The following is a 13,003-nucleotide window of genomic DNA, read 5'->3' on the forward strand; positions in this document are numbered from 1 at the left end:
TCTTGAAAACTCTTCTTGTACGGTAATAATAATTAATTAGCTAAAAGTTTCTGTAAGTTGCACTTGCACTATAATTTGAGAGTGTGCTATATGGATGAGAAGGTAAAGGAAAACGTTTTAAAATAATATTAGAGAAATTAATTATTTGGAAAGAAAAATAAGATGCACAGCTGAAATGAATGTGAAAAAACAACATTTTTATTGAGTTACATCAAGTACAGTTTTGTTCCCAAAGCAGTTTTAATTGTGCTATTTACACAGTGGTTTTGATTATAAGTAATTTTGCAAAGATATTCAAAGACCTTATTTACAGTATATAGTACAAATGGCGAACGTCGGTTCTGGAGATCCACAGTCCTGCAGAGTTCAGCTCCAACCCTAATCAATCACACCTGAATAAGCTAAACAAGTTCTAAGTGTTACTAGAAAGCTATAGGCAAGTTTTAACCAAGGTTGGAGCAAAACTCCACAAAACTGTGGATCTCCAGGACCGACGTTGACCAGCCCTGGTATAAAAGTTTTTATACAAATCAACAGTTGTTGGTGTTGTTGAGAAGTCTTGTTTGCTTGGCTCACAAGTGCAAGTAAACCATGACCAGTACAAGTTTGTCAAGAATGGCTCCATGTGAGTCCCAAATTTCAGGTAAAGCTAAAGGTTTACTTAACAGGATCCATTCTAAGCTTTAGTGAAGCTACACCAAAGTCATAACCTTGAGTGACGCTGGCTGAAAGCGGCGGATCTTCTTCTTCAGTGCTCTGGAAGCTTTGATGCGACAGGCTGCTGGCTCTGGGCGATGGTGTTGCTGAAGAGAAAAGCCCGCTGCCGTGGTCCCCATAGCAGCCTGAGCCCACACTAAACCGCCTTCATCTTCCTCTTCTTCCTCCAACAGGTCCTCCTCATCCAGCGAGAGACTGCTGTCCGAGTCTGAGGCTGTCTGAGAGCCCTGACTGGACTCGCTGTCTCCAAAACGGTTTGTGGTGTAGTCGCTCATCTCTCCATCACTGCTTGCTGCGATAGTAGAGTGAAAGAGTGATGCACACTCTGCAGAGTACTCCGAAAACTCTGACTCACAACGAGGAGGGTAGCGGCTGGAGATTGGAGCTGCTGGATATCTAGATTCCAAGTAACTGAAGTAAGAGGAGGTGGAAAGTGAGTGGGGAAGGGCCCGTGGAGGACAACCCCACTGACCTGAGCGAGGCCTGGAACTAACACTCCTTACCATGGCCCCCTTTCGAGAGTTTAACACCTCTTTGGATCTCTGGGTTTGGAGAGCTGGGGGCAAAGGGATCTCAGAGGAGGAAGGCCATTTCCGAGAACTTTGTTTCTTTTTGGCTTGGTCTAAAGGAAGGTGCACAGGTTCTGGGGCTTTACGGGACTTGGTGGACTTGGAGGTTTGGCTTTGTTGAAGGTGAGGGTTGTTCTGGATGCAATGAGAGTTGAAAAGTCCATTACAACTGCAATCTGAGCAAGAGTTCATCTGGGACTCTTCCAGATTTGTTACTCTCCCTTTGCATGAGCTGGACTGTTTTATGTCAGCTCGGGTTTTGGTGCAGAACTCCCGAGACAAGTGTTTATGCTGCTGTTTCTTTGTTGAAGGCTTCTCAGAGCTCTTCTTTCTCAGTTTTACAGATTTCGTTTTCTTGTCTGCCTGACGCACTTTCACCCTCTGAGACCCTGCCGGAACAAACTGTGCATGGACAAATTCTGATTGAGGTGCGCCGCCTTTATCACCAAAAGAAGCTCTACCGTCTTCTCTTCTGAAGGTAAAACTTGATCTCCTCTCTACTGGCTTTGGGACCATAGATGGGTCCTTGGAAAACTGTCCACTCCCTTTGCCTGAGAGTCCATTCTCAGACTCAGTACCAGCCTTGCTTGAGGCATTCTTTATGGGAAAGTAATTATTTTGGAGATCCATGGAAGGTGTTGCGTGTGTGCCATGGCACAATGTCTTGACCTCAGTTGCTTCGGAATTGGGCTCCAGACCAGGTGCATTCCTCTGCTGTGGATTGCTGTTTAGTGATGAAGATGTTTTTCCAGTCTCCAGTGCATTTTCTAAGGGCATTGATATTGGCTGAAGGGATCCCAGCAGTTGAGGACCATTCAGCTGTCCGTAGGACATTTCTTGTGATCTGGGTCTTTGCTCCTGTGTACTAACAGTGTCATTTCTTTTTATGCTTAACAGGTTTATCTTACTGGAGCTTCGCTGTAATAGCTTGTTGATGTATCCAGCAGTCCTGGAATTTGTGGAACCTTTGTTTAGGTTTTGGGTTTCCTCTTCAAGACCCACTCCAGACATTCCATCAAGTGCTACTGGATTTCCCTGATCAGTGGTGCAACTGAAGATGGGGCTTTGTAAGGCCACAGCATGCAGTGGACTGGGATAACAGTAAACTTCTGTCCCATTGCTAGATACCAGGTTACTCTGGTATTTGCGGTCTACTGAGGGGTTTTGGAGGCTACAACATGGGGTGGAGCTCTTCACATCAGTGGATTTGAAGCAGCCAAAACCAGGTGCAATCATTCGGTCAAGGTCCCCTGAAAGAAAGACACAAGAGAAATGGCATCAAGATAATGTACTTTACATTTCAGAAGTTAAGCTGGTTATGACTATAGTGCCTACAACAAGATTCTACCCATATACCCATAGTTCTTTGTTAAAACTTTACCTAAATAACACATTTTCACGCTTACCTGTGGAAACAGGTCTTTGTCTTGCTCGTTCAGCTCGAGCTGATGTTGTTCGTATACAGCTGCTACCGAGCTTCACTCCTGATCGTGGTGCATCGGACTGGGCAGTGCTCTCATCGGCAGAACAACGACGGGACACACCGGTCTGTCCGGAACCACTACGACCATGTGGCACATATGAGGTGGGGAGATGAGGAAGCAGACTGGTTTGAGATGAGGAGGAGAGACTCTCGCTGTAGACGGAGGTGCATGAATTGGACAATGAGCCTGAACCACCATCACTGAGCTCATAGAACCCTGGGAGTAGAAATTAGCACTGTTAGATTCAATACATAGTTCATTTTTGCAACAAAAAAATGCTTGATTTTGTCCTTCAGTTCTAAAAATGTTCGAAAAGCTGGTGTAAATTTTTAAAGATGATGTGTGCAATTTGTCACTGTTATGTCCAACACATTAAGGCCATTTAAACAAACAGTTTACAATTTCATTTGGTATTGGCAAATGGAGCAGAAATTACAATTAGTGATATGTGAACGGGTATGTTTAGTCACCTGAACTGGGTCTGCTGTCACTCTCTAGGTGTTCAGTGGATGCTTTACACACATCCAGTTTCAGGTCATTGATCTGCTGATCTAGCTGCTGGAGATGAGTCTTCAATCCCACATCCTGTTTGCGCAGACGTGTCTGCAGGTACAACACACATTCACAAATATTAGTATGCAAATAAATCACCTTCATTTGCATTATGCATTATCACATACTATTTATTTAATGCATCATGCAGTGTTTAGTACATTTATTAACCACATTTGCAGACTTGTATATAAACTCAGTATTCATGATACAAATACGCTGAAAGTTTGAGAATTGTGAATTGCAATAAACTCCAAGTCAGTCAAGCACAACAGAACTAAGTGTTCTTTGTTAAGCTATTCTTCATTCTGATTCCAAACTAACCACAGGAGAACATGGAAAACTGGATGCTTCCAGACATTTAATGGCTGATATGACTCCTGCTGTTATACGACGTAGACAAGAGGAGAAAAGACAGAGAGAGAGGAAGCAAATAAAGAAGGAAAGCGGTTGACTATTAACTAGGCAAGGATAAAGGTTAGCCCGGGGGAAGTGCTGTAAGATTACTAATCTCTCTCCTGGAGAGGAACACAAACTATTGTGTAAACCAAATGTATAGGAACAAGAGGAAATGACAATGCCAAATACAGAAAATCTATAATGGTTGACTGTAAACCAGCTTTGCAAAGTAAAGAGTCACACCTGTGCCAAACTCTGACAATGCACAAATTTTAGTCTGTCTTCTTTGTACTTGCCGGTTAGTGAAAGAAGAATGAGGAACACTAATCCGATTTTATCTGAGGGTATTACTGTAAATTATGGTTGTGTGGATAATGCAACCAGTTAAAACAAACCACTTAAACTGAGATAATCCTTATTGATAATAGGGTTATTATTATAATGAAGGGTTTTCTAAACTTAAGGGGTTTGTTGTAGCTGGGTACTGACATTTGAATGAATATGAAGGTAAACCTGCCAGATGTTTTCTCAAGGTTCCTAGATATGACTAATTAAGCCTTTCTTTTTAAAGATTGCACAATGAGCAATTTCTAGCTGATCATTTAGAGCAGAGCATAACGAGAAACATGTAATTCACTACAAAACCTTCATAACTTTTTCAGGAAATTACTTTTCCTGGAAATGTACTGATATTTTGTTTAGCTTTCTGTTAATTTTGGAAATGTACTTATGAACGGCGTATCAGAATCTTAATGCACACATACATCTGCATTGGTGGAGCTCTTATTGTAGATGATATCCACTGTGCAATTTCCTTGAGCTTTGGAAAAAAGATGCCATTTCATGATTGATTTAAATGGTGTAAGAACACTACTGCCAGTCTCTAATATGTCTATAGACCAGAGTCACTTTGACCGTTGAGCATTAGAAGGGTTCAACAAAAGTCCAAAAGGTTCAAACGTGAATCGGCTGCGGGGTCAAATCTGTGTCGCCGACCGGGCCACAGCTCCTCTGTTGCCATTCTCATTAAATTGGGTTAATCATCAGAAACGGACTGGCCCCCCTCAGAGCCCTTGATTTATGACCCCTCACTATATGACCCCCAGCTGAGCCTGTGATTCAGCACTGGATTCAATCATCAAGGGCACTGCCGAACCATGCACAAAATACACACACCAGTGAATCCCCACTACAATAAGAGCACATGGGAATGTAGGTTTTATGCAAAGATTCTCATTTGCTGCTGGAAAATCTACTTAATAATGTAAGAACTGACTAGAAAACATCTGGTAGATCTATCCATATCCATTCAAAACTATCTTATCAGATCCATTCTTTGTTAACAATCACAACCAAAATTTAAATACATGTGAAGTGTTTTAAAAGAGCCATTAATGTATTTTACATGGTGTTGTCAGCTATAAATGAAAGGACAAACTGTCTTCATGTCATGAGCATTTTTTACTTGGCTGGTGTAAATAGTCATATGACTAGAGCTGTTTAATCCACTTTGTTTCTCTAAGATGATGTCTTTGTCAAAGCTCCATAAATGTAAGGCAAATAAAAGCTGTAAAAGCATAATACAAATATTATATTTGATACATACAATATTTAAATGGCCTATTATTGATTATTATTCATATGAATAAGATTGCTTTAACTCACGTGAACATGTCAATGGTCAGAGCCCAAGTTTGGACTGTCTGATTCACACGGTTTTATTATTAAATGCAAAGTAAATTTAAATATGCATTTATACTTTAATATTTTTGTTGCCCACCTGTTAGAAAAAGTGATTCAACTGTCTACAATTGTCACCAAAATAAACCACAAACTTCATTCAAAATTATTAATAAGATGTCTTACCAGCTGTTGTCTGAGTAGAGTAAGTGTTGCCTCCATTCTCAGTTCCTCTGTGCTCACGTTCTTGTGTTTTGATGTCTTGGTGTTCTCTCTGTTCAGGGTCAGAGCCCAGTGCACCATGGCACTCTGTTTGTCCCGGAGGAAATGCAGCTCCTGCAGTCCAGCCAGCGCTGCGTGCAGCCTCTCTCCTGACCTTCCCCGGTCCATTCCTGCCGCTGCCCTCAGCACACCTGACCCAGGTATTTTTCTTCCCAACATTATCAGACGTGCTGTTTAGACATTTCAAGAGAGGCGAGGAAATAACGAGATCCGCTATGTGACTGAGCTTGTTCAATGTGCGTAACAGTGTGAATCAACTATTGTGTTGTTTGGACGAAGTGCGTGAGTGTATACAGTACCTGTACAACCCCGCCCACCTCCGCGCTGACCGTGGAAAACCACGCCCCTCGCTGGCTGATTGGCGGACATTGGCTGAGGATGGTCAGTGAATTTGCCAATCTTGCTTTGGTAAATGTCTGAGGCATGAATGTTAATGAGGTTACGTGATCAAACGCTGGAAGCAGTCAAGCAAGCAAGCAAGGAAAAAAAGTTACTAAAGGCTAGTGTAAATAAATTAATATTTATGAGCTGAGACATCGCACTGTCTGTATCAGGATTCGCAGATATCTACCAGGACACGTATCAGCATTCAGGATGCGTAGATTTCTTAAGACTCTGCGTCTTAGACAAATAATGCATAAAAAATGAGTTATTCGTTTTTTAAAATACGAGTTATTATTATTTTATCTATTTATTTATTTGTATATTTTTTAAACCTGTAATTCCTTTCGGAATTATTGGACAGCATGAGCGCTACTCTAGGAATTTGTTGGTAAGGGTTGGGGAATTGTTAAATGTGATATATATTGGAAAAAATCAATAAAAATATTAAAACCAAAAGAGGAGTTATTCATAATAGACACAACAAATCCAGATTAAATTGTCTACCTTTTATATGTGTTTTATACGTTTATCCACGTACATACACAATAAACAAATCAATTATTTTATCTATTTATTTATTTGTATATTTTTTAAACCTGTAATTCCTTTCGGAATTATTGGACAGCATGAGCGCTACTCTAGGGATTTGTTGGTAAGGGTTGGGGAATTGTTAAATGTGATATATATTGGAAAAAAACCAATAAAAATATTAAAACCAAAAGAGGAGTTATTCATAATAGACACAACAAATCCAGATTAAATTGTCTACCTTTTATATGTGTTTTATACGTTTATCCACGTACATACACAATAAACAAATCAAACTTCGTTTGAACAATTAGCCACTCGCGCCCTCTTGCGTACGATGCCTGACTTACAGAAAACCCGAAAACGTCAATAAACATTGATAAACATTGATCATTAAAATAAGTGCAATGGAAACATTTTAACACTATCCAGAAAAAAAAAATACCCAAAAGTTACATGCTATTGGTTTTGGACATATCATAGTTCATGTCTGTAAAATGACGTTCCAAAAGCTGAAGGTAAAACAATACAAAAATATATTATAAAAATAATAGCATTGTTTTATGTGGACCATGCTGAGCGTCAAACAGAGTTTATTACACGGAGAGTATCTGGAATCCATGTGCATTTTTGTGATATATACAGGAAACGTGTGTTGATGAGAACAGGACGTCAGATAGCATCAGGGGCCGAGCCCTCATCGCTGGCAGAGGCGCTGAGTTAAAGTCAAACTGTGCCACACTGTCTTTCCTCTACAGCTTACATGAGTTTACCTCTGACAGCCACAGGGTGTGGGAGAGGAAGTGAGATACAGGAGAGATGCAAAAATAAATACCACAAACAGACCTTATGTGTAAGCCAAAGGATGCAAAATCTGATTGAGATTAAATACAATGTTTTATCAATGTCATAAATGCGAGATGGTTTGATTAAGTTTTCGAGTCAGCCATCTAAACAGATGAATCTCCCAAATCCTGTCCAGGTCATATTTTACCACAAAATGAAAAGAGAGAAAGTAATCGTGTTTTTGAATGACAAAAAAATTAAGTGTATTTTTAGGACCTTTAGCATTCTAGTTCTCATGATTATGTAGTACAAAAAGCCAAATCATAATGAAAAATAAAAAGTCATTGTGTTTTCGTAATACAGTTGTGAAAAATACATGCAATACATTTATACAGTCAGTGTAATAATTTATGTAAAAATCTAGTTGGATTCTAATGAGAAATATTAATAAATCGAGAATCAGTGGGTTTATGTAAAATATAGTTTCCTCATTTTTGTTCAATATTTTGGCAGAGATGTCTTGGTGAGATTCATCCATGCAGTGACATTGCCGAAGTCAGAAACAGAATGTATCTGCTATTGTGATTTACATAAACTTACCACAGGGAGACACTATACTGCGTTACGAGGAGGATGCTTGCTGTTACCAGCAGGTGGCGCTATGACCTAAGCATTAACTGCAGTATTTGACCCGGTGTGAATCTCAAAAAAGAAAGTCACACTACACCCTAAAATGCAAAATATATTGTTTTCCTTTTATTGTTCTCTTGCTTCTGCGTGTTTTACTTTCATTTTACTTTCTAGTTTTAATAATAACTAATAGGCCTACTTTTTGATTTTTTTTTTTTAATTTTATGAATTCATTTTATATTAAGTCTCTTCTCCATGGTGATTTTAAAACGGTTTTACAGTAGTATTGTACAATGTACATAGTTTTTGTACATTTAAATCTAATTTTCTAATCTAATGAGGAGGGAATAATTATCTTTTGATTTGGGGTTATTAATGAAATAAGAAAAAATGAGATCACTGCCTGAGACTTTGAACTGAAGATGATCTGTTAGTTTTCGATAAGGATGTTCACTAAAACGCTTCTCTGTATGTACGTGACGTATGTGTGATGTTGGCTCGTGAGGGTCCAGTGTCTCAGTCATTTGCTTTGATCAGTGCGAGGCGAGGGTCTAGGACTGTAAACTGCATGAGCCCGTAAGGGGAAAGTGATGCTAATCTTGTCTTGCCTTAAATCTCTGCCGTAGATACAGGTCCAGTGGATATAATAATACTAACATTGTCCTCACTGGATGTCCCTATGCCCTTATCCCCTTCAAAGCCATTCCTTATAGTGGTGTCACAACGGTTTCGATCCCTCAGTGTCCTCCTCTGCCACTATGCATACCAATATGGGTGTGAGTAAATGACTACATGCTGATGTAATGTCAAATAAACACACATGCTCCATTGCAAAACCTAGTGAGCTGCGCAGCTCTGCTGTCTAGCATACAGCCTCGTAAAGGAATGATTCACCTAAAAATTAATATTTGCTGAAAATGTACTCATTCGCAGGCCATCGGTGAGTTTGTAGCATTACATCATTTGCTCACCAATGGATCCTTTGCAGTGAATGAGTGCCGTCAGAATAAGAGTCCAAAGCAATATTATGGATAGAAGGCTCGCCGGAAACACAGTTTGAAGTTACAAACATCTTAATGATGAATTTGTTTATTACAAAATGCAGCTTTTCACTTCACTAGACGATAATTGATGGTCTGGAGTGGTGTGGATTATTGTGATGTTTCTATCAGCTGTTTGGACTCTCATTCTGACGGCACCCATTCACTGCAGTGGATCCACCGGTGAGCAAGTGATGTAATGCTAAATTTCACCAAATCTGTTCTGATGAAGAAACAAACACATCTACATCTTGACTGACCTGAGGGGGAGTAAATGAGGGTGAGTTCAGCAAATGTTTCGATTTTCGAAATGTTTACTTTCTATTCTTTAAAAATGTAAGGTTTCTAAAGGGGCTTTTCACAGTGATGCCACAGAAAAACCTTTTTTTGGCTCTCCAAAGAACCTTTCAGTAAACAGTTTTTTTTTTCTTAGTGTGAAGAATATTTTAATACTCTGAAGAGCCTTTTGTGGAATGGAAAGATTCCATTAATGTTAACAATTCTTTGTGGAACCAAAGATGCCAATAAAGAACCTTCATTTTTAAGCATGCAGGTTAAAGCATTTTATAGGGAGAGGAAACAAATGACACCAGATGGATTTTCCTCATTGCATGTTCTTTTAAGGAACAGATCTTGATAACAGTTCTGTTTTTATCTCTACTCCTTAATGCAGAGCTTTTATCTTCAATATGTGTCTCAATTTTTCCATGTCCTTTTTTCTTTTTGTTTATCTATCTCTGATTCTCTCTCCTCCACCTTCACCAATGCAGCCGTCCAAATAAGACACAAAGGCCTCAAAACACAACCATAGCGACAGACAGAGATGCAGCGCAGAGCTTTAAAAAGGATCGGAATCTTTGAGAGGGCAGAAGAAAGAAGCGTTCGGTGATAAGGTGTACCTGTATTTGTGAGGCAATAAAGGAGAGGTCGCAAACAACAGGAAGTGCAGCAGGGGGAGTGAAAGGCAAACAGGAATCTGTTGTCATATGTGAACTGAGACAGTGATGAATATAAGAAAACAAACACATCTTTATGTAGGCGTTCACAGGGCTCACGGCCTTCAAGCCACCAGCATCTGATATCATGCACAAGGTATTTTACTGGGTGTGTGTGTTTTATTTGTGTGTATAGTGTGGATTGTCTTTCTGAAAATATGCACTTGCTGCAACCCAGAGCAAAACTTTATTGCTGTTTCATAGCTAAGGAGGCTAAATTTAGTTCAATTGTTTCAGATTAGATACTTGTTGACATGCAGTGAAAGTATAAAGCTATACAATGAATGTGGGTAGCAACTCAGAGCATTTGGTCTTGGTAAATCTGAGCAGAGTTTGAGACATGAGACATGAAAATATGTGAGATTACATGGAAATATGGAGAAATATCTGAGAAGCAAGAGACTCCATTAATTTCCATTCAATCTCTACAAGAAATGTCTAGGAAAAACATTATTGTGACCTTATTTATGATTTTTCTTTCCTATGGGAATTCTTATCCTAGTTATATGTTGTGCATGATAGGAAGAAAGAAAGAAAGAAAGTATTTGTATAAATATGCACACAGTTGGTATGTGTGTGGGTGTTGTCATAAATATGTGCACACGTGTGTGTGTGTGTGTGTGTGTGTGTGTGTGTGTGTGTATGGTCTCCTGTCATGAGGGGTTTCCCATGCTGGTTGTCTGATTGAGTCTCGGAGCTTCATTCACTAACAAAACCACAGATGTGGGATTTCAGACATCAAAGAACATTTTCTCTTTACCTAAAAACATCTCTGAATCCCTTCTGCACCTCTGAGAGACTCACACAAACACTTTCCCACAGAACGAAAGTTACTTCTTTACACATTATAGCACTTAATTCACCTTTCTTTCAGTGTACTTGTATATATTTATGAAGTATGTTAACTCAAACTTGTCAAAAATATCAGTTTTTTTTGCATTCAATGCAAAATATAAACCCAAGTAGCCTAAAATTTCATTTAATGAAATATAACACAATCACACTTTTTTTCAAGCAAAAACATTTCACATTTTATATAATAAAAGAAAAAAACAAAGATATACAATATTTGGATTCAGTAAAGATGCATTAAATTGATCAAGAGGCAGTAAACACTTTTATTAAACTTACTATTCATCGAGGAACATTTTCCACAAAAAAATTTATGAATTGAACTATTTTCAACATTGTTGATAATATAAATCTCCATTTTTGAACAGTAGAATATATCCACTAAAAATGATTAAAATATGTAGTTTTATATAGCAGTTCGTTTTTAAATGTGGCTTATTGTCAAACTGAATGCTAATTCCTGGTTTTGTTGTGCATATTATTCCATTTATTAATTTTATCATTCCATTTGCAACTAATCTAACCTCCTTAATCTGATATATTTCTGAGTGAAGCAAGATATTCAACAAGAAAATAAAATGTGGGACAATACTCTATCCATCAGGAATTGACTGGATTGTGAAAAGTGAGCGTTACAATCCAGAACAGAGGCAGGTGGATGGATGAGAGGGGTTGAAAAGTAAAAGTGTTTTGTGAAGTCATTATAGAGGCACTACAAGTTTACATTCACATTTTGATAAGATTACCAATACATGTATTTTCTTTCTTTTGAAATAATGTGCATTAATATTCCAAAAAAAAGTCCATTTTGATTTCATGTTGCCGTTAAGTGTCCAAATACTGGTCTTTTAATATTACACAGGGCTCTACAGGCCGTAATGTAAGACATGTGTGTGCAGGTGTGGCCACCTACACAAAGACAAATTCTCTCGGTTTGAAGAGATGAGAATTATTGATTTACTCTGATGTCATGTTACTCTCATGTGGAGACCATTTGTCTGATTTTATTAGTGCTGTAAGTGTCATGCAGTGAAAAGAAAGGCATCCCGTAAAACCATCTATCTGTAAACCTGTCCATCCGTTCCTGTGGTGAGGCCCGGTATTACCCACAATCCTCTTTGTTCTAAACCACATCTGAGCAAGAACAAAGCCAAGCATCTCTGATATGTCAATGAGATGTCTACACAAGCCACTGGCATCAACACAATGTGTAAGTGTGTGTGTGTGTGTGTGTGTGTGTGTGTGTGTGTGTGTGTGTGTGTGTGAGAGAGTGAGTGTGAGTGTGGAGGAGCATGTCCAAACATGTTTCTCAGCTAGTCACCACTAATACATTATTTCCCCTTTGTTTATCTTTTAAGAGGGTCTGTGGGGCTTTTATTCTATTATATACTGTATACAGTATCAGCACTGTTAAAGTAGATGTTTAGACTGTGACTGATGAGTGCTGTGCTTTATTCAAGCTTAAAGGGATCGTTCACCCAAAAATGAAAAGTCTGTCATCATTTACTCACCCTCATGTTGTTCCAAACCCGCATGACCTTCTTTCTTCAGTAGAAGACAAAAGGAGATTTAAGCAGAACGTCTGCTCTTTTCCGTATGAAAGCATACAGTGACCAGAGGCAATCAAGCTACAGAAAGGCAAAAATTGCACCATTAATGCATCATAAAAGTCCTCTGAAGCCATATGATACATTTCAGGCTCTTCTTCACATAAGCTAGTATGGCATTAAAATCTCATTTGCAATTTTGTAAAGTCAATCTCGCAGCATCTCATTCTCATTCATGAAAACCAATGACGTGTGGTATCATTGACGTCAAAGCTTGCACAATGTGTCCTTCTGTTGCATATGTGAATATGCATGATTAACTGCTGTGAAGGGGAAAGATTATCAGCAAATAATGATTTAATTTCACATAGTGCCACCTTTTGCCTTCAAAATGGAAAGAAGAAATCATATGGGATTATAACAATATGATGGTGAAAAAATCATAACAAATTTGAATTTTTGGTTATATCTGAGTTTGTTCACAGTTTATTGCTGGATATACATTCAAATATATTTAATAACTGCATTTCTCATTTGCACTATTATTTATGATTTTGC

At 38.6% G+C, this 13,003-nt stretch overlaps 1 protein-coding gene across 1 annotated transcript; it reads right to left on the bottom strand.

The window, feature by feature from the left end:
• Positions 1 to 203: 203 nt before the first annotated feature.
• Positions 204 to 6,044, bottom strand: dact2 (dishevelled-binding antagonist of beta-catenin 2). Its single transcript, XM_016533568.1, has 5 exons — positions 5,983 to 6,044; positions 5,588 to 5,853; positions 3,241 to 3,373; positions 2,693 to 2,986; positions 204 to 2,536 (listed from the first exon to the last, which is right to left on the bottom strand). Exons 2-5 carry the CDS (start codon positions 5,840 to 5,842, stop codon positions 693 to 695), a joined length of 2,526 nt encoding a protein of 841 aa, XP_016389054.1. The 5' UTR covers positions 5,843 to 5,853; positions 5,983 to 6,044; the 3' UTR covers positions 204 to 692.
• Between the last annotated feature and the right edge of the window lie 6,959 nt (positions 6,045 to 13,003).

This window comes from Sinocyclocheilus rhinocerous, unplaced genomic scaffold, assembly GCF_001515625.1.
Source record: "Sinocyclocheilus rhinocerous isolate Xijiao unplaced genomic scaffold, SAMN03320098_v1.1 scaffold304, whole genome shotgun sequence".
NCBI classification, from domain to species: domain Eukaryota; kingdom Metazoa; phylum Chordata; class Actinopteri; order Cypriniformes; family Cyprinidae; genus Sinocyclocheilus; species Sinocyclocheilus rhinocerous.

Coding starts and splice junctions, on each gene's coding strand:
- dact2 (XM_016533568.1), bottom strand. CDS start 5,842: ATGTTGGGAAGAAAAATACCTGGGTCAGGTGTGCTGAGGGCAGCGGCA. Junction 3,374..5,587: donor CTCTACTCAGACAACAGCTG/GTAAGACATCTT, acceptor TTGTACCTGCAG/ACACGTCTGCGCAAACAGGA. Junction 2,987..3,240: donor TGACAGCAGACCCAGTTCAG/GTGACTAAACAT, acceptor TTCTACTCCCAG/GGTTCTATGAGCTCAGTGAT.